The 21,014-nt window shown below is 34.0% G+C and overlaps 1 protein-coding gene across 2 annotated transcripts in view; it reads right to left on the reverse strand.

Annotated features, from left to right (window-relative positions):
- Positions 1–2,786: 2,786 nt before the first annotated feature.
- Positions 2,787–21,014, reverse strand: part of NCKAP1 (NCK associated protein 1) — a 102,507-nt gene continuing 84,279 nt past the window's right edge. For both annotated transcript variants that reach the window (XM_061185639.1, XM_061185632.1), the window contains 8 exons: positions 17,563–17,656; positions 11,847–11,929; positions 11,315–11,395; positions 9,215–9,308; positions 6,633–6,749; positions 5,934–6,043; positions 4,754–4,843; positions 2,787–3,719 (listed from right to left, as the gene is read on the reverse strand). In XM_061185639.1, coding sequence (XP_061041622.1) covers positions 3,603–3,719; positions 4,754–4,843; positions 5,934–6,043; positions 6,633–6,749; positions 9,215–9,308; positions 11,315–11,395; positions 11,847–11,929; positions 17,563–17,656 — 786 coding nt within the window. In that variant the 3' untranslated portion in view covers positions 2,787–3,602. The remainder of the gene's footprint in view (positions 3,720–4,753; positions 4,844–5,933; positions 6,044–6,632; positions 6,750–9,214; positions 9,309–11,314; positions 11,396–11,846; positions 11,930–17,562; positions 17,657–21,014) is intronic.

Genomic DNA, 21,014 nt, shown 5'->3' on the forward strand with positions numbered 1-21,014 from the left:
AAAGCCTTACAACTTTTTACCTTCTGATTGGTAGATGTTTTTACTTGAGAAAGATAAAGCTTTCAAAATGACATCTCTGAGAAATGAGGTTAAAATTGGTATATAGTTTCCTACATACAGTATCTAAACACACAAAGAGCAGCTTTTGGAATTAGCTTATTATGTCATTTACAACACACTTATTTAATAGTATAAATTTAGAATTAAGGAATTAGGAGTTTGGTATAATTTCAATCTACTCTGTAGTTCATATATTTAAACTGGACATCTTTTCAGTCTTTAATAGGTATATACCCTTTTTATATCAATGCTGTTCTTAACTTGGATTTGGAAATAAATGTTTTATACCTCTAAAAGTCAATTAAAATTCAGTAATCAAAGTAGCTGTATACTAACTTTAATTACTATGCACTGTTAGTATATTTTAATAGTCATATCACTATACTCAACATTGTATGGGGGTGTTTTCAATCCTAAATACATGCACTAAAAAATCTTATACATGTAAATGTGTTCAATTGGTATTTTAAGAGAAAATCTTTTGACCACTCCACTTGAAAACAACAAAAAGAATGAAAATGAATAATTCACTAAATAAAAACCAGTAAACATAAAAAAAGATATTCCACTTTACTAATAAGCAAACATATGCAAATTAAAACAAGATTTATGTTTCATCTTTTAAGGAGGAAAAGATGCATCAACAATAGTAAAATTGGTATATAGTTTACTTATAGGAGGAAATTATCCTCACACAATTGCAGGACTAAAACTGATATAATCTTATTGGAGGGAAATTTAATAGGTATCAAAGTTTAAAATGTATATACCCTTCCACCAAGCAATTTTACTGGTGAGAAATTATCCTAAGGAGATAATAGTCCAAGTTCACTAAGATACAATATATTTATAATACAAGAATATTTCATTTTATTGTTCTTCGCTGTACTGCACTTCACAAATACTGCGTTTTTTGTATATTGAATGCTGGTAGCAACCCCGCATTATCAGATGATGGTTAGCATTATTTTAGCAATGAAACATTTTAAATTTAGGTATGTACATTTTTTAAGACATAATACTATTTCACAGTTAACGTACTACAGTACAGTGTAAACATAACTTTTATATGCACCAGGAAACCAAAAAATTCGTGTGACTTGCTTTATTGTGGTATGCACTTTATTGTAGTGGTCTGGAACTGAATCCACAATATCTCCAAGGTATGCCTGTAATGAAAAAGAAGACATCTGTCTAAATGTTCATCCAGATGAATCTGTTAAAACTAGTTATGGTATATATGAAGGCTTTAAAAAGAATATAAATATCAAAGACCCTTTTCTACTTGAGTGAAATAAATAGATTACAGGCAAGCATACATGGTATGATGACATCACTGTTAAGAAAACAATAAAAACAGTATGTTGTAGTATAAATTCAGAAGAAAATAAGTTAAGAAAAACAAGATGTTAAAAATAGTAGTCAATTTACTTTTAACTTTATTTTTTAAAATGTTAAATTTATTTATTTTTTGGAGGTAGAAAGACTCTGCAAAAAGCAATCACACAGGACACCAGTCAGTCAGTCAGTTTGAATATATGAGAAAAAACTGGGGCAAGGTAAACTTCACACGACTATAAAAGAGCGATTTTTTTCTTGGCCTGAAGAGGGGTAAATTATGTCTTATGTACATCCTTATACCCTTCAACATATCACCCCAATCAAAGTGTATATACTCAAATGCCTACTGTACCTCCGAGGATATCATTACCGACAAGTTATTACCACTCTAGGATCCTAATATTTCAAAGCAAACAGCACTTAATCTTAGTTTCAGCTGTTACCTGTGTATTTGGGCTATTTCAAGTTTAAAACATTCCATTTAAAAATTCCTTCCCTTTTAGAAAATCCTCATGGAACCACTGGAAATTTTCAACAGATAGTGACAACTATTCCCTGCTTTAAATACAGACTGGAGAAATCATACACAAAATAGAAATATGATAATCTTGTGGCACCTCAATTTCATCCCAGTATCTGAACAACAAAAAATTGTAACTAAGTTCACAGGAGCTTTCTTTTACCTTAACACGAGTTTCCAGGGCGTATACATAAGAAGCTGTGAACAACAGAAGCTCTATACGATATCCAGATACACAGCTGTTGAGAAACAGTCTTTACAATGCCAATCAAAGAGCAAAACATCTGGTTAGTTTTCAAACTAAATGAGCTGCTCTGCCCTCCGTGACAACTGCCAAGCAATAGGCCCTTTATGTCTTTCCCATTCATTACTGACTGATGCAGTAGTTCTCAACATTTTCACTAATTCTATGATCATTCCATTTTTTTCCCCCAATCTTTCAAATATATCTGTCCACTTGCTCACACATAAAATTAGCAAGTTGATGGCACACAAGTTTCCATTCAGCTCTTAATATTTAAAAAATGTTATGGAGGGACTTCCTTGGCGGTCCAGTGGTTGGGACTCCACATTTCCACTGCAGGGGGCGCGGGTCTGATCCCTGGTCAGAGAACTAAGATCTGGGGAGCGCACCCGCACCCCCCCAAAAAAAGCTATGGAATTTTATTTTCTAATTTTAATATTTTTTCTAGAGGAATGTTTTTCAAAACATTTAAACAAATCTTATAATAGGTGACCTGGTATCAACATGCTACTTAGACATTCCTAGAATAAATTAAAGTTTATTTTAAACTAAGTTTAAATGAAAACTTTCATATTACTGAGTAAATTTCTGAGGATCCCAAATTAAAGAAATCATTCAAAATGTGATACAGTCTAGTGTTTATTTTATGTTATGGCAGGTACACTTGAATTTCAAAAATTTAAAACATATAAAAAGTGGTTAGGGACTAACATTTGTATCAACAGTTGATAAATGTCTAAGATTGTTTATTATACAGCAGGGTTCAATGGTAGTGCTAATGCCAACAGGGCACCATGGAAATTAGTCTAAAAATTATCATTAGGCTTTATACAAGCAACAACATTTGCTGCTGTTTTAGAATTTTGGGACACAGTCTGCTTCTAATGCTAAGCAGTCCTTTAACATTTTTAATGTTATACAGTGTTATAGTAATTAGTTTGGCAAATGTTTCAAAATAAAGTAGAAATGTATTCATAACATCACAGAAATGCACATCCAGTTTTGTTTTCAATAAGAACCATAATAGGTACAGGTCAGAACTCTTCCCTATATGAAATAATTTACACACAGATGAATGCTATATCACTATCTAAAATAATCACTAAATACAATTCTTTTTCAGAAATAAACAAGCAAAGGTTTTTTTTTCCATTATCAAATATCAAAAACATAGAGAATGCATGTTTTTCAAACAAATGATACTCTAAAATTATTGAAATAATTTCAGTGAATTCAGTGAATGTGCAACCTAAATCAACCAAGTATACTGAAGTACAACGATATTAAGAAACCCATGATCAGAAAACACAACTGTATGAAAGAAATTTATAATAATCCACAAAACTGTTTTTCAGGCCTTAAGGTAAAATAGTTCCACAGTTTACAGGTAAAACCGAGGCAACAAAAATGCGTGCTTGTCTTCAATAAGTAGATATTTTATGCAGAAGATGTAACACTTTGCTTGTAGACAGCATGGTATGCATTTCTCAGCAAGACATAAGGAAAACAAGATTCCAAAAGATCCATTGTCAGGAATGGGGATTCCTGCACAATCTGAAAAATTCCAAAAATGCATCAATTCAACTTATTTATAATGGGAACATTTACTGACAACTAGTAAAGCATAATTTTATATTGCCGTTATTGGGAATAGACATAAATTTTCCTTTCACTTTAAAATCTGAAATGCGAATGTGCCACAGTGTATGCTATCAAAACATTTTAAATCACTACTTTTCAATTAAATCAATTAATCAACAGGAAATACTGAGCACTTGCATTGCCCTCAACAATATATCACATTTAAAATGTGGTCCATATCATCAAGTCTAACTGGAACCCAACACTAAGCTAAAAAGCCAAATCAAACATGAGACCATCTATGATTAAGTGGAAAGCTGTTAAGTTCCAGAGAGTTCAAAAGAGAAGAAAAATTAACATAGGCCAAAGTAATCAAGGAAGTCAATCTGAAAAAAGATTCGAGCTACGAGGTATGCTGAATCATTATTAGGATAGACACAGACCTCTGCAGATAAAGGAAATTATTCTAAGTGAGGAAAGAATCACATGGTAGAAACAAGCACAGGTGGTTTCATGGCAGTAAAGAGAAGGAACTGACGAGGCACAGAAAATTACAGGAAATGTTATTAGATGGGTGGGATGAAGTCAAAAAACAGAAAATTCAGAAAAGAGTTCAAACTGATGCACTAGGAAAATATAAAGCCTGAGTGTTTCCCAATAGGTTGAAAAACTATTCATAAAAGAATACTCTATAGGTAATGGTGATCTTTTATTCTGTTGTTTTCTGATGCGATTACCATATGGTAAAATACAAGTGATATCAGTCTATTTAGCAATTATTAGAAAGTGTGTGGCTTGGGTGGAGTGAATATAAATGGTCAAAAAAATACATCATTGTTATAAAGCAGAAACTAACATACCACTGTAAAGCAATTATACTCCAATAAAGATGTTTAAAAAAAAATACATCAGCTCTTATTATAATTTAATGACTGAAATATCAAGAAAAGACTATCAGGAATGACTGGAACTTTTTTGTTGTTAGCAAAAATTAAAATAAGACTTACCATATCTAGCAGTAAATAAACAGATTCTCTATTTCTTGTTGTTGTTTTATCTGTCTCCTGGCCAATTTTCAGTAGACTGGAGGATGCAAGCTTAAAAGTATACATACATTTTAAATAAATAAGTTTTTTAAAATAAAATGTTCACCACTTATTTTCAGTATGCTTCAACTTGCAACACATTTCAATCATAAGGTGAGCTTAGGTTCTTTACATTCAAGCAACAATTTAAGAGCTATTAAGGTATAAACAGATACAGAGATAATAAATGTAATCAAATATTCTTATTGGTCTTTAAAACTGATTTTTTTCAGAACAGGTCTTTTTTAAAAAAACGATTTAAATTGCTTTTTCTCTTCCCAGTAACTGTATTAACTATATTTCTTAATTCCCAAATAAGAAGAAAATTTCACATTGAGTTTGAGTTAATAGGACCACAATGAGATTAAGACATTAAGTCTTAAAGGAAATAAAGAAAATGAAAAGAAAAATTTTAACTCTTAATACTGTTTTCTTTGAAATAGATGTTATTTTGTCCTCAAGTTAGTTTGCTAGTACGTTTACTTTAAAAATAAAAAAAAATTTTTTTAAAGCTAACAGGATTTATAACTTAAAAAGAAGCAAATATTCTAGTGTTCTTTATACCACAGTGCATCTTTCTTTTAATTAAAATATGAAAAAGGTAAGTTGATAAAGGGAAGAAAGAGCTACACTACCATAGAAACTAAAAGCTATACTTCATGAGGCTAGAGTTAGCACTACTACCCTCTTTTGGCAGTGAATAATATTCTTACTTTTGAGTTTGTTTCCATTAACAGTCTTTCTCCAAATAAATGGAAATAAGTAAAATACATCCTTTTAGAGGGATACATTCATCCTTTGTCTCAATTTTCCTTTGTTTTGCTTTTTCCTCTTTCAAACTCTAGGCAAAATTCTAGGGCAGTCCAAACATCAGCTTAGAAAAAAAAGTCACATTGCAGAGCTCTAGAAATGAGAGACTTCTAAGTCAAAGGAAAAAATGCTAAACTAACTGCTCCTTGACTTTAATGCCTTATCTTTACCTATTCCTTATTCCAAAAATAAATAAATTAATTAATTAAGAGAATTTACTTTGTTACACTTCATAGTTACGATTTTTAATTTTCTCTAAAAATCGTCATGAGTTTTGTTTGATTATACACACCGCCAGAAATTCTTTAAGCCGATCTTCAATGCTTCCCTTGTGAATTGTAAACAAAGCTGCAGCGATCTGGTTGATGGCTTTGGCCAAGCAGTGTATGTTGTTGCAGTGCCCTGAGAAAGTGCAAATAGGGTTTGTAGTTTCTGTGTGACCCCAAAATATCAAATCTTTAATGACTTCATAATCTACATAAATAGTGGCATGATTAAAAACAGAGCTGAAGCATAACCTGCCTTGCTTGCTCTCCCTTCACTTTCATGAGAACTAGTGCTTTTAAAAACAGTGTAGAAGAGAACAACAAATAATTATATCTGTATTAAACAGGCACATTTTCAAAAACCCCTAAAAGAAACCATGTATCAGTTTTATATTGTCTTGGAAACTTAAAAAATAAGTGCTTAGCTGCTTTACAAACATTTCCTCATTCAATCCTTAAAATAATCCTAAGAGTTGGATACTCTCTTCACTATCCCCTTCCACACACACATTCAGGCACCGACAGGCTCACATATACACATTTCATATGTGTATACGAAACTGGGGCTTAGAAAAAGAAAAACTGACTATTCAAGGTTATACAACTAGTAAGCGGCAGAACTTAACCCACTTTTTATTATTAAAAAAATCAATTACTTGAAAAGTACCTACTATGTCAAAACTCATAACTTTTCCAGTGCCAAAACAATTTTAAACCACTATTACCTTCTATAGCAGGGCTATACTGAGACATCACATTACTGGCCAGTGTTGGCAAAGAAACTGCCACAAAGACCATGAGGAGGCAGGCAATTTTATATTCTTCTTCTGGACTTATGTTTTCTAAGGGATAAAAATTAAAAATAAAGTCAAGGTATTTCTGTCAAGATTAGTTAAGAGTTGATTATCTAAACCAGAGAAAGCATATTTTAATTTTTGTGTATTTTACTGAGTCTCTATAGAACTGATTACAATTTTGTTACAAGAAATACAGAATGAATAGAAATAAAACACATTACTATTGGCTATTATCAAGTCCTCAGGCATATTTCAAGGACCTCTAATAAAACAATGAAGCAAAAAAAATTTTTTTTAAACTGTAAGGTTTAAAAATATTAGTCCTGTAACTAAATACAGTTTTAGTTACAGGACTAAAAATATGTTTAGAATAACTGGAATCCTAAAATTTCCTAATTGAAAACTAATAATAAATTACTTTATAGGAAAATTCTATGTTTCAGTATAGAAAATTATGTCATAACTTACTCTGCAAAATCATCCAAAAAACTCTTAAGTTTTTTTTCTAAAATAGATATAAGTGAAATGTACTATTAAAAAGAGATAAATGTGGAAAGTAGACTGGATTTCTAACCTCTCCATTTTAGAAGACAGGAGAAACCAGTCATAAATGAATATAACTAGTATTGTCCTAAGGTTTTAAATATTTATTGTAAAATAATTTATCTAAAATATTTATTGCATCCATATACTAAAATTGTGGGTTATCTAGGTGCTTCACTTATCTGGTACCTGGGAACGTCTAGTCACCTTACTATTTATCAACACATATAACTAAGAATTGAACATAAGAAAAGAGCCAGAATATATTTTAAAAATCTGGCTGGTCATGACTATTCACAATAGCTAAAACATGGAAACAACCTAAATGTCCATCAACAGATAATGGATAAAGAAGATGTGGTACATATATACAATGGAATACTACTCAGCCATAAAAAAGAACGAAATAATGCCACTTGCAGCAACACGGATGTAACTAGAGATTATTATACTAAGTGAAGTCAGTCAGGAAGAGAAAGACAAATACCTTATGATATCACCTATATGTGGAATCTAAAATATGGCACAAATCAACCTATCCACAAAACAGAAATAGACTCACAGACATAGAAAACAGACTTCCGGTTGCCAAGGGGGAGGTGGGTGGGGGAGGGAAGGACTGGGAGTGTGGGATTAGCAGATGTAAACTATTATATACAGGATGGATGAACAACAAGGTCCTACTGTATAACACAGGGAACTATATTCAATGTCCTGTGATAAACCATAATGGAAAAGAATATAAAAAAAAGAATGTCTGTATGTGTATAACTGAGTCACTTTGCTGTGCAGCAGAGACTGGCATAACACTATAAATCAACTATATTTCAGGAAAAAAAAATCTGGCTGATTATGAAAAATATAGCTGTGGCAAATCAAGTAATTATAGTAATTATCCATGTGACTATAATTAACATACTGCATGAATGATGAAACAAAAGTAATGTCAAATCAAAAAAGAACTGATGAACTCAAACACCATGTTACATGCAAGAAAGTAGGGGAAGGTATTTTAGTACCAGAAGCAGATGAAATGTTTTTACTTTGTAGAACAATCTAGAAATATCTAGAGAATTCTGTGTACCACATTTTAAAGGGCTGATTTTAAAATATTTTGAATGTTTAATATTACATAATAATGCACAGACTCTTTATGGTAAGTAGCTCTAGTCCAATTAATATAGGACACCCTTTTCTATACATTTTATTTATTTGTTTGTTTGGCTGCATAGCAGCTTGCAGGATCTTAGTTTCCCAAGCAGGGATTGAACCCTGGCCCTGGCAGTGAAACAGCTGAGTCCTAACCACTAGACTGCCAGGGAATTCCCAAGACACCCTGTTCTAGATAACAATGCTTCTATCTATTAGACCATCTCCATCAGCATACAAATGCTATTATTTCCCCATCTGAAAAATATCCTTCTCTTGATTTTACTCTTGCCTCCCGCTACTATAATTTTATTTCTTTGCTCCCCTTTTTACAGTAAAACTCTGTGAGAGAGTTGTTTTATACTCATTATCTCTAATTTGTTTTCTCCTAAGCCCTCTTTAATGAGCCTTTTGCCTCTAAGACTCCACTGACACTGCTCTTGCCACACGTATTAATTCTACATAGCTGATCATTCCCTTTCCACTCTCCTCAAAGTGATTCTTTCCTGGTTTTTCTTCTCCTTCACAGATCCTTCCTTCTCAAATTTCTCTTTCAGTAGTTCTTCCTCTTCTCCCTGAACTCTTAAACTTGAGAGTGTACCAGGACTCAGCCTCTGATCCTCTTCATTTCTGCACACTAAATGGGCTTAATAACCTCATACAGTCTTATGACTTAAATATCTAATCTGTATGTACAACAAACAAAGAAAACTCTTGATATAAAGCAGGCAGTTGAACAAATAGATAAGTATCACACCTGTATCTGTGTTGTCCTGGTTATTTACTAAGACTCCTACATAATTACTAATGCATTTTACCTGATTTTTGTGAGGAAAGAGCTACCACCAAGGCAGGATCAATCTCACAAGGTAATCCAGCAGCTGATGACAATTCATATACATTCATTGCAACCTAAAAAATATAAGAATTATAGAGTAAGAAATATTCTAACAAATTTCTGAGAAATCTCACTTTAGTAAGAAAAGGTATAGTGTTTAGAGTCTGCCTACAAGAACACTGGAGAATTTCAGAAACTTGGCTGTAGAAGGAACTACAGCACAACTAACTTCACTGAACAAGCTGATTTAGTATTTTGTGTGTGTGCACTGCTGATTATAACTTGACACCACTAAGCCAAACAAAACTTGTATACTTTCTGTGGCAATTCCAACAGAATCATTCTAAAGCTATTATTTTTCTTGGAAGCATAAGTGTAAGATCAAGATCAAACCAACAGATATGAAAAAAAGAACAAAAGTGAATCAAAATTACTGGCCTTACGTTTTATGTCCATACTTGTTTAATTAAAAATTATAGTGGCTCAATGCCTAATCATATTGTATCTATAAATACAGTAAATTACTTATTATAATAGATTTTTAAAGGAGTACTAATTTAAAACCTGATAAAGCAATTTCAAATGACTAATTTTTTTTGGTATCATATATGGATTTCACGGATACTCTGCTCAATAACTCAGTTAAAAACTACCTACATGGGACTTCCCTGGTGGCACAGTGGTTAAGAATCCACCTGCCAATGCAGGGGACACAGGTTCGATCCCTGGTCTGGGAAGATCCCACATGCCGCAGAGCAACGAAGCCGGTGCGCCACAACTACTGAAGCCCGTACGCCTAGAGCCCGTGCTCCGCAACAAGAGAAGCCACTGCAGTGAGAAGCTCGTGCACCGCAACGAAGAGTAGCCCCTGCTCACCGCAATCAGAGAAAGCCCGCGCACAGCAACGAAGACCCAACGCAGCCAAAACTTAAAAAAAAACAAACAAAAAACTACCTACATAATTGGTTAGCCCTGATATTACAACAACAAAAGTTTACAATCTAGTATAAATTTAAGTGTAAAAACACAACTATAATACAAGGTAGAATATATTTAATTCTACAATGAAGAAACAAAAAGTTCTCTGATAATACTAAAAAAAAAAAAGAAAGAAGAGATGAAATGATCACTTGGGGATCCAGCAATATTTCTTAGAAGATGGCAATTGAATCAGGCATTAACAGATGAGCAGGATTTCAAAAGGCAAAAATAGAAGAAGCCAGGATTTTCAGGAAGAATAAATTAGAGAACAAAGTAGAAAATGTGAGAATGCACACAACAAGATTTGGTCATCTTACAGGACCCAATGGAAGAGAGGGATAGAGTAAGAAAGTGAAGAGAGCGAGAGAAGGATGGAACAAGTAATGGAAGATAAGCCTCAAAAATAAATTTGAGACTTGAACGCCATACAAAAAGTTTAGAAATAACTTTTTCAAGTCAGAGCTTTTCAAAATATGCAAAACAGAAAATAATCTTTCCAAGAAACATGAAAGTTTAGAAAATATAGATGTGATAGGTCACTTACTAGATGTGTAACCACTGGTAAATCTTTGCTGGGATTAAATCAGTGGCTGTATTTCATGATCAATAAATTTACAAAACAAACAAAACCTGTGGACTCTGGTAAGGCTACCAACCTTCTTATATTTATTTGTTTAAAACAGGATACTAATTTTAAAAATTATAGCCTATAATTAACATCCTTTTATAAGACTTTTTAACATCAATTTTTAAAAACTGAAATTAGCTTTATTTAAAACAAAACAACTCTCATTTCACTGGCTTATCTTTTTCATTCTGCTTATCACCATGTATAAACAGCTATCAGTTTAAGGAAAAGGTGATTGATATTAACCCATTTTACATTGCTATACGTGATCAAGGAAGATTGACTTTCAAAATGCCTATATAGTATTTTGGTGCTGAGCTCTCTAAGATGCATTTTCAAAGGCAAGCATGCTAACCCATCACTCTAAAATATAAACTTTATAGTAGCTTAGGATTTATTAAATTTTACTTCATATGTAAGTTAAATATGTCATTTTTAGAAACTGTAAAATCCAAATAGAAGTTTTATTACCTTCATATCAGTTTCCCTCGGAATGTGATCCTTGAAATCTTCAATTGAACTGACAAGAAAAGGAATGTGGTAGGACAAGACCTAGGCAGGAAAACAAATTAAGAATGCAGAATTATTTTTAAAAAGCAACCTCTAAACTTATGAGATATTACCATTCAATTACTTCTAGTTTGCATAAAAATTATTTTACTTTGTCTATTTTCAAGTGATTTTCTAAAGTACTACAATACACATAAACAGAATGTATTTGATGCCAAACCATGTATAGTCAAAATGGAAAATGCTCTAATGAAGAAAAAAGTTGAAAAAGTAGCACAATATTCAGGCAAGTTATATCCCCTAAATTTCAATACCAAAACAAAAAATGAGTTTAAGTAACTATAATTTTTATATGCTTTATTTCATATAAACTATGAAAACTGGAATTTTAATTATATTACTGCCAACTATAAATTTTTAGTTACTTTTAAATTTCTGGGAAATTAAAAAGGATTATTTGGCTATAGGATATGTACTCATAATGGTTTCTTACATCTCTAAGTGCTTCTTGTGCCAATGATCGGAAGGATAAAATTACACCAATTATTGTCATCCTCTTCAAGACACTGTCAACAGCTAAATTTGAAGGAAGGGGAGAAAAGAAGAGAGTGAATTGGATTCTTTCTTAACCATGGAGAAAACTCTTAGTCATAAAATCCCCATGATAAAAGGCACAATTAAAAACAATTTGATTACAACCAATGATTAAAGAGGCAAGGGTACTGAAAACTGATATTAAAATTAGGAAATTATAGTTTACTTCCAGTGGAGTACACTCTGTTCTTTAAAATGGTTTAGATGGTTCATCAGAATCCTGAAACAATCATGCAAGTAGCCACCTGTATAATCCTATCACATTAATGGTAGTGATAGGAGGAAGGAGAGAGAGACTAGGGGAAAAAGAAGAAGCTGATCAGAGTGGATCCTCAAAAATCAACTGGCGGGACTTCCCTGGTGGTCCAGTGGTAGAGAATCCACCTTCCAATGCAGGGGATGAGGGCTCAATCCTTGGTCGGGGAACTAAGATCCCACACGCCTCCGGGCAACTAAGCCCGTGCACCACAACTACTGAGCTCACACACCTCAATGAAAGAGCGCACACGCCACAAACTACACAGCCCGCGTGCTCTGCAGACCACGTGCCACAACTAGAGAGAAAAAAACCTGCATGCCACAACTAGAGAGAAGCCCACGGGACACAATGAGGAGCCAGCGCACCGCAAAGAAAGATGCCACGTGACTCAACGAAGATCCCGTGTGCCGCAACTAAGACCCGACGCAGCCAAAAAAAAAAAAAAAAAAAAAAAATCAACTGGCCCTGGAACTTGGAGATGCTAAGTTAAGTTGTTGAGGTCTAGAGAGTCCAGAAACAAAAAATGACTATTGAGATCATAAGCAGTAAGACCAGGTTTCTGAAGACTATGAATGGATTTGATCACTTACATTTTGGTTAGAGAACATTGTTCTGAAATTTATTGCTATTATATTCAATATCAAAACTTGGTTAAATAAAATCAAGAGAGATTAGAATTAGAATGATCAATACCTTCGTATTTTAAAAAGCCAAAATTTATTGAATTACTCCCTATATACAAGTCATTGTACTATATAATAAGAAAGCAAACATAAACAAAATAATAATCTAGACCTTAGTAACAGTCTAAATGGACGGTCAAGAAAACTAAGAAAATATGATCCTATTTATATGAGAGAAGGTATATATGTATATACATATATACACACACACACACACATATTTGTATATACATAATAAATTTCTCAACAGATGTATAGAAAACTGTTAACTGTAGTTACACCTTTGAGAAGTAGGAATGGAGAGAATTTTGTTTTGACTTTCTACCTCCTGTATGGTTTGTTTAAACCTTTACCATAAGCATCTTTTATTAATACCCATGGAAAGGCATAAATATAAGCCAAAATGTGATGAGAATTAAAACAGAGTGTTAACAAAATGATGTAAGGCACAAATATGTTATAAATTCCACAGGAGCAAAGTCTTATTAATCTTTTTTATCTATCTATAGCACTCAGCAGAGTGCTTAAGACCCAGAAGACTAGAAGATGTTCAATAAAATGGTTATTCAAGAAATGAGCCTAGAAAGTTGTTACTATCCAGATAAGGAGAGAAGAAATGAGGGTAAAAGAAAATACTTCTCTGAGAATATGTCATCCAATTTATGGACATAAAGGAGGAGTGAGAACAAAAGGGCATTCCAGTCCAAAAAACAAGACAACAAACCCAGAAAAAAGAACGCAGAGAATAAGGTGAACAATCAGAAAATAAGTAGTGTGATATAATCATATACTTCCCAAAGGATGTTACCCAGAATTTAATGAAGTTTGCAAAGACTGTATCTATAACCTCTTGAATATGCACAATAACAATACATTAACAGTTCTGAGAAACTTCACATTAAGAAATCTTGTTTAACTTATTGTTTTAATAAATAAAATAAATTTGCTCAAGTCACATAGTCAGAAATTCCGAAAAACTAAAAGTTAATTTCAGATTGTCTCCCAATTCAGAGCTACTCTTCTTTTTTTTTTTGGCTGCACCACGTGGCTTGCAAGATCTTAGTTCCCCAACCAGGGATTGAATCTGGACCATGGCAGTGAAAGTACCTAACTACTGGACCTCCAGGGAATTCCCCAGAGCTACTTTTAATAAATTATATTGCTTTCTCTTTTTTAGGGTATTTAAAAGAATGTGTTTGTTGACTATGAAAATCAAACTGCTACAAAAGTAAATCAATTTCTGTATGTGGGATAAAGGCAGCACAAAGGTAAAGCAGAGATCAGAGACAAAAGAGAGTATTCTGGAAAACAGTTCAACTCAAAGCGTAGCTTTCTCTATCCCCCTAAATAAGTCACTCTCAAGCAGATCTTTTCTTTTTCCAAATCACAAAAAACATTTTGTTTCAAATCCACGAATAGAAGAGTTAAAGTAACAGTAAACATGCATTGAACACTGCAGTGGATTAGTTGCTTCTAACCAGATGACACAGTCAAAATGTTGTTTATTAGCATGAAATTAAGTAGGGTTAAGGCCAGTTGGGTGATCAAATGAGTATTTAAAAATTAAAGAAATGTGAAAAATAATAAAAATAATAATAAAGTAAAACATACTAGAAAACATAAGTATATAGTATAACAATGAACAGAAGATTGCCAACAAACACATGAAAGGATGCTCAACATCACTAATCATTAGAGAAATGCAAATCAAAACTACAATGAGGTATCACCTCACACCAGTCAGAATGGCCATCATCAAAAAGTCTACAAACAATAAATGCTGGAGAGGGTGTGAAGAAAAGGGAGCCCTCTTGCACTGCTGGTGGGAATGTAAATTGATACAGCCACTATGGAGAACAGTATGGAGGTTCCTTAAAAAACTAAAAATAGAACTACCATACGACCCAGCAATCCCACTACTGGGCATATACCCTGAGAAAACCATAATTCAAAAAGAGTCATGTACCACAATGTTCATTGCAGCTCTATTTACAATAGCCAGGACATGGAAGCAACCTAAGTGTCCATCGACAGATGAATGGATAAAGAAGATGTGGTACATATATACAATGGAATATTACTCAGCCATAAAAAGAAACGAAATTGCGTTATTTGTAGTGAGGTGGATGGACCTAGAGTCTGTCATACAGAGTGAAGTAAGTCAGAAAGAGAAAAACAAATACCCGTATGCTAACACATATATATGGAATCCAAAAAAAAAGGAAAAAAAATGGTTCTGAAGAACCTAGGGCAGGACAGGAATAAAGATGCAGACGTAGAGAATGAACTCGAGGACACCGGGAAGGGGAAGGGTAAGCTGGGATGAAGTGAGAGAGTGGCATGGACATATATACACTACCAAATGTAAAACAGACAGCTAGTGGGAAGCAGCCACATAGCACAGGGAGATCAGCTTGGTGCTTTGTGACCACCTAGAGGGGTGGGATAGGGAGGGTGGGAGGGAGACGCAAGAGGGAGGGGATATGGGGATATATGTATATGTATAGCTGATTCACTTTGTTATAAAGCAGAAACTAACAAACCATTGTAAAGCAATTATACTCCAATAAAGATGTTAAAAAAAAACAATGAACAAAAGAGATCAGAGAGGGATTTAAAAAATAATATCCTACTAAGATTTAAAAAAATTTTTTTTAATTTATTTTTGGCTGCGTTGGGTCTTCGTTGCCGTGCACGGGCTTTCTCTAGTTGTGGTGCACAGGCTTCTCATTGCGGTGGCTTCTCTTGTTGCAGAGCATGGGCTCTAGGCACACAGGCTTCAGTAGTTGCAGCACGCGGGCTTCAGTAGTTGTGGCGTACAGGCTCAGTAGTTGTGGTGCACGGGCTTAGCTGATCCGCGGCATGTGGGATCTTCCTGGACCAGGGATCGAACCTGGGTTCCCTGCATTGGCAGGTGGATTCCTAAGTGCCACCAGGGAAGTCCCCTTACTAAGTATTTATTCACACTCCTCCTCCCTATAATGCTACCAAGTCAATCTTTCCTTTTTCATTTTTTTAATTTCATTTTTTAAAGTTCCATTCAGTAAACTTGACTTTTCCCCCTTTCAGTGTACAGCTCTAGGAAAAATTTAACGTGTGTAGATCTGTGTTACCACCATCACCACAGTGGTGACCAATTTCATCACCCCAAAAATCTCCTTTGCTGCTTTCCCTTTACAGTTCTGGCAACCACTGATCTGTACTAAAGGGCAACCTGTAGTATAGTTTTATATTAATTTTTATTAAATAATTTTGTATTTTATTCATTTATTTTTTGGCTGCATTGGGTCATTGTTGCTGCGTGTGGGCTTTCTCTAGTTGCGGCGCACGGTCTTCGGTAGTTGTGGCACAAGGGCTCAGTAGTTGTGGCTCATGGGCTCTAGAGTGCAGGCTCAGTATTTGTGGCACACAGACTTGCTCCACCTCATGTGGAATCTTCCCAGACCAGGGCTCAAACCCGTGTCCTATGCATTGGCAGGCGGATTCTTAACCACTGTGCCACCAGGGAAGTCCCAAAGTTTGTATTTTTAAAAGCAGGATAAGATAGCCTAATAAAGTGATTCTCTAAATCATTTTATAGTTTTATAAAATTTGATATAGCTGCAAAACATTTAAAAGAAAAACATCAAAGGGGAAGTATATAAAATATATGCATCTTTAATTTACTTCAGGGTTATTTTTTATTTGGGAAAATAAACTCTGGTTTTCTCAAATACAGAGAATATTTAATTTAGGATTTCACTAAATTTTTAATGTTGCAAAGGCTTTTGAATGAATCAGTAAGTATGACTTTAAAATAATTTTTAATTATAACTTTGAGTTCAAGGACAAAAATCAAATGAAATTAATTCAAGTACATCTAAAATAGGTACTTGGCTAAACATACTCTAATAAACACTTAAGATTCACTGCTATTTCACATATCTCCCACAAAGAATCAGTATCAAGAAGACATTTTTTTAAGTTGTAGGCTCAGGTTTTCATGCAATGAATACTAGTTAGCAATACAAAGGAACAAATTACTGATTCACTTAACACAGAGGGGTGAATCTCAACAATATATACGAAAGAGTATACACTGTGTGATTCTGTTTATATGAAGTTTTAGAACAGGCAAATTTAATCTACAGTGATAGAAATCAGATCAGTCACTGTCTAGGGTTGTGAAACTGACTACAAAGAGTCATGAGAAGCTTTCTGAGGTGATGGGACTGCTCTACATCTTGACTGTGGTAATGGTTATGTGGATGTATACAACATTTGTCAAAATCCATCACACCGTTCACTTAAATGTGTGCATTTTACTTACATAAGCAATACCTCGATAAAGTTGATTTTCAGAAAATTACAGACTTGAAAGTTAAATCTCCTTTAGTCTAAATTAATATAGATTTATTGTATTTAATTTAATGGGTTCATGAACTAATTGATAATGATATCAAATATTTGAGACATGGTACTAAGAGTATGGTAAAGAAAAAAAAATTATGAAACAGGTAAGCCATTCACTTAAAAGATCCTTTGACTGCAAAAATTTTCTAGTTCTCCTCATTACTGAAGAGTACTTTTCATAACTTACTACTTATATTTATATTTATAAAATTTGAGCAAAAGCTAAATACTGAGTGTCAAGGTGTTCTTAATGCTTATAAAAAGTATCATGAGTTACCCACACGATAATCTTTTAAAGAGTGCAGCCATCTGGTCGGGTTTGTCAAAGCTGGTCCTCATTTGTGTTAGCACATCAACATTCTCCACCACAAGTTTCTAAAGAAAAGAAAAGAAAGATCCTAGGTCAGGCATAGACCTCCTTATGTTGATGAGATAAGAACATGCTTGGAAATTACAATCTAGCAAGTAGGAAAAATAATACATGAAATCTAGATGCTCTATGCTATGTTTTTGTTATTGTTTTCATAAAAGAATTTTAAAATTATTTACATAAAATTAATGTTTTCCTTCAGTGTGCAAATTCAAGAAGGGAGGAGTTCAGGAAAAAGCAATAAAGATAAGTAGCAGGATAAAGGATTATCTTCTGCTTAGACACAGAACAGCACCAATAATAAAAAGCAGACACTGAAGTGGATATAGAGAGCAATAAATTCCAACTAAAACAAAAAGAACTTGCTAAAGTTAAAGCTGGCTAAAGATAGCCTAGAATTCATCATTGGATATATATATATATAATCAGAGGGAGAAAAACTTGTAGGGATATGATACCACTTCACAGAGAACAGAGCAATGTTTCCTAGCACAAAATGGAAATGTCAACTATCTACCTCCTCTTTCAGGGACCAGTGAGAAAAGGGAAGAGAAGAGAGGGAAGAGAGTGAAGGATAGCTAATTAAGAAAAGTATAACTCATTAAACAATGCTTTTCTTAAAAGGAGTACTGGAAAAGTAATTTCATTTAAAAATTATAACTCAAACAAACATAATTAATTTTATTCTGACAGAGATAGTGGGTATATGTATTTGGAAAGCCTGGATATCTCAATTCAGCAGGTCTGGGTGTGGAGATGCATGTAGCAAGCATATTGTTAAAGTGCCATAGTGGTTGTGTTACAAGCCAAAGGCTGATGACAACTGATTTAAGGGGAGCATGGAAAACTACATGGAAAATCTATAAAAGTAATTTTTCCTATACTAGTATGAATTTTGCTTATGTTCCACTTGAGATCATTTCTGTTTATGCTCTCATTCAGATGTTCAGCTCCAGTCACATTTATTTGCTAAATTCAACCTCTACAGTGTCTAATTAGACTACCTGCTCTTTCTGAGACCAATTCAATACTTGTCCCATCAATCAATATACACTCAAATATATGCACAACCTTGACTGTGCTCACGCACCTTGAACATAATATCATGTTATCAGTGAATCAAAGACAGCAATGAATTTTAAATGCACCATTATCTAATGTGCCATTAAGAAAAAAACTCGGGCTTCCCTGGTGGCACAGTGGTTAAGAATCCGCCTGCCAATGCAGGGGACATGGGTTCGAGCCCTGGTCCGGGAAGATCCCACATGCCGTGGAGCAACTAAGCCAGTGCACCACAACTACTGAGCCTGCACTCTAGAGCCGGCAAGCCACAACTACTGAGCCCGCGTGTCGCAACTACTGAAGCCCGCACGCTGCAACTACTGAAGCCCGCGCGCGTAGAGCCTGTGCTCCGCAACAAGAGAAGCTACCACAATGAGAAGCCAGCGCACCGCAACAAAGAGTAGCCCCCGCTTGCCGCAACTAGAGAAAGCCCGCACACAGCAACAAGGACCCAAGGCAGCCAAAAATAAATAAATTAAATAAATAAATTTAAAAAAAAAAAGAAAAAAACTCTACCAAGTAAAACTGACACAATGTTTTCTAATCATATAAGACGTATAATTTCAGAAATGCTAATATAATTGTTTTAGAATCAATAAATTATTGTATATATTTAATAGTAAGATTCTGTAATCATTTTTAAGCTCCTCTACTAGGCAATTTACAAACAATCCCATTTACCCTGATCCAAATGAGGGAGGTGACAGTCCAATTTTACAACTGAGAAAACTAAGGCTCAGAGAAGTTAGATAACTTGCCCAAAGTAATAGATATTAAACAGTGGAATTTGGAATTTGAATTCAGGTATGCCTGATTTTAAAATCCATGCTCTTAATCACTAAAGAAATGGTTGTTAATCTTCAGTGTGCATCAGAATGATCTGGAGGACTTGTTGGGCTCTAGCTCCACAGGTTCTGATTTAGCAGGTCTTAGGTAGAACCAAAACTTGTGCATTTTTATTAAGATCCAAGGCAAGGCTGCCACTGCTGATCCGGGGACCATGCTTTAAGAACGATTACCCCGAAGTATCTGTTTGCACATTACTCTTAAAAAAAAGTTAATGATGTCTCCTCTTAAAAGTACAGTTTATATACATTTCTTTTCTCCCTCGATTGCACCCTGAAACAGAGCTTTCTATACATTTAAAGCCATTGATTAGTATCTCTGACAAATGGCCCCAATGCTGGAACTAGGAATTATAACTAAATAGTTTGGAACCAACTGAGACTAATCAAGTGAAACGAATCAAGACTACTAAAAAAAATGTTGGTTTTCTGTTAGTGTTAAATTCTTGGCACAATTCATATTTAAATTTCTTACTTCATCCTTCTAGGACTCTGAAGAACTAGAAGAACTGAAAGAACTGGCAAGACTGGAAGAAGTTGACTTGATGGGCACAACTCCAAATGAAACACCCCAAGAATTTTAGTAGGAATGGAGACACTGGTTGTTTTCTTCTCCAGAAAGTAATAAGCACGTTTTATCATTAGTACATGTGCATAGTGTTGACTATGTCTGACACCCGATTTACTCACAACCATTAAATATAAAGAAACTTTCCTTTTTTTTAATTGGCCCACAAATTTACTCTGAAATAAAAAGGTCCTCAGCTAAAACAGGAACTGAAACAATCAATTAAGGTAATCTTTAAGATAAAAAGAAGATGCAGCCACATAATATTTAGTTTATGTCAGTTTAGATTAAATATAAAAAATAAAAATAGAGAAAATTAAAAGCTAAGATGTTACAGAACTATCTTAAAAATATTATAATTCCCCCCCAAACACTGTATTCACTAATTTCATAAAGATTAAAATGTTATATCAGCATCATCATGCTCTAATATGGAGAGTGTGAGTTATAATCTTTACTGAGGGATATTTGACAATATCAGAAAAAAATGTAAATGTACATATTCTTTGATCCACTTTCAGAAATTTGTCCTATAGAGATGTTCAAACAAGTATGTAGACTACATGGAAGTGCTGGCTAAATGTAGAGAACTCTATATGTATGTCTAAACTCTGTTTCTTCCAGAAATACACTGAAGTGATAGGAAAAAAATAAAAAGGCATAAATCTTTGGTAACAAAGGAAACAACAGAAGAAAGAAGACCTAATGAGAGATGCCAACAAAATTCCAGAAGATGAAAACTGGAGCAAAGAATAAGTGGAGAAGAGAAATTTGAGCAGTTAAGTTCCTGTAGGGGAGATACTATGCAGAAGGCAAGCTAATGGAAGCCTCAGGGCCTAGGTAGGACTCAGAAATTGTAGGCAGTGGCATAGAAAGGAAGACTTGGGC

This window comes from Eubalaena glacialis, chromosome 1, assembly GCF_028564815.1.
Source record: "Eubalaena glacialis isolate mEubGla1 chromosome 1, mEubGla1.1.hap2.+ XY, whole genome shotgun sequence".
Classification (NCBI taxonomy): Eukaryota; Metazoa; Chordata; class Mammalia; order Artiodactyla; family Balaenidae; genus Eubalaena; species Eubalaena glacialis.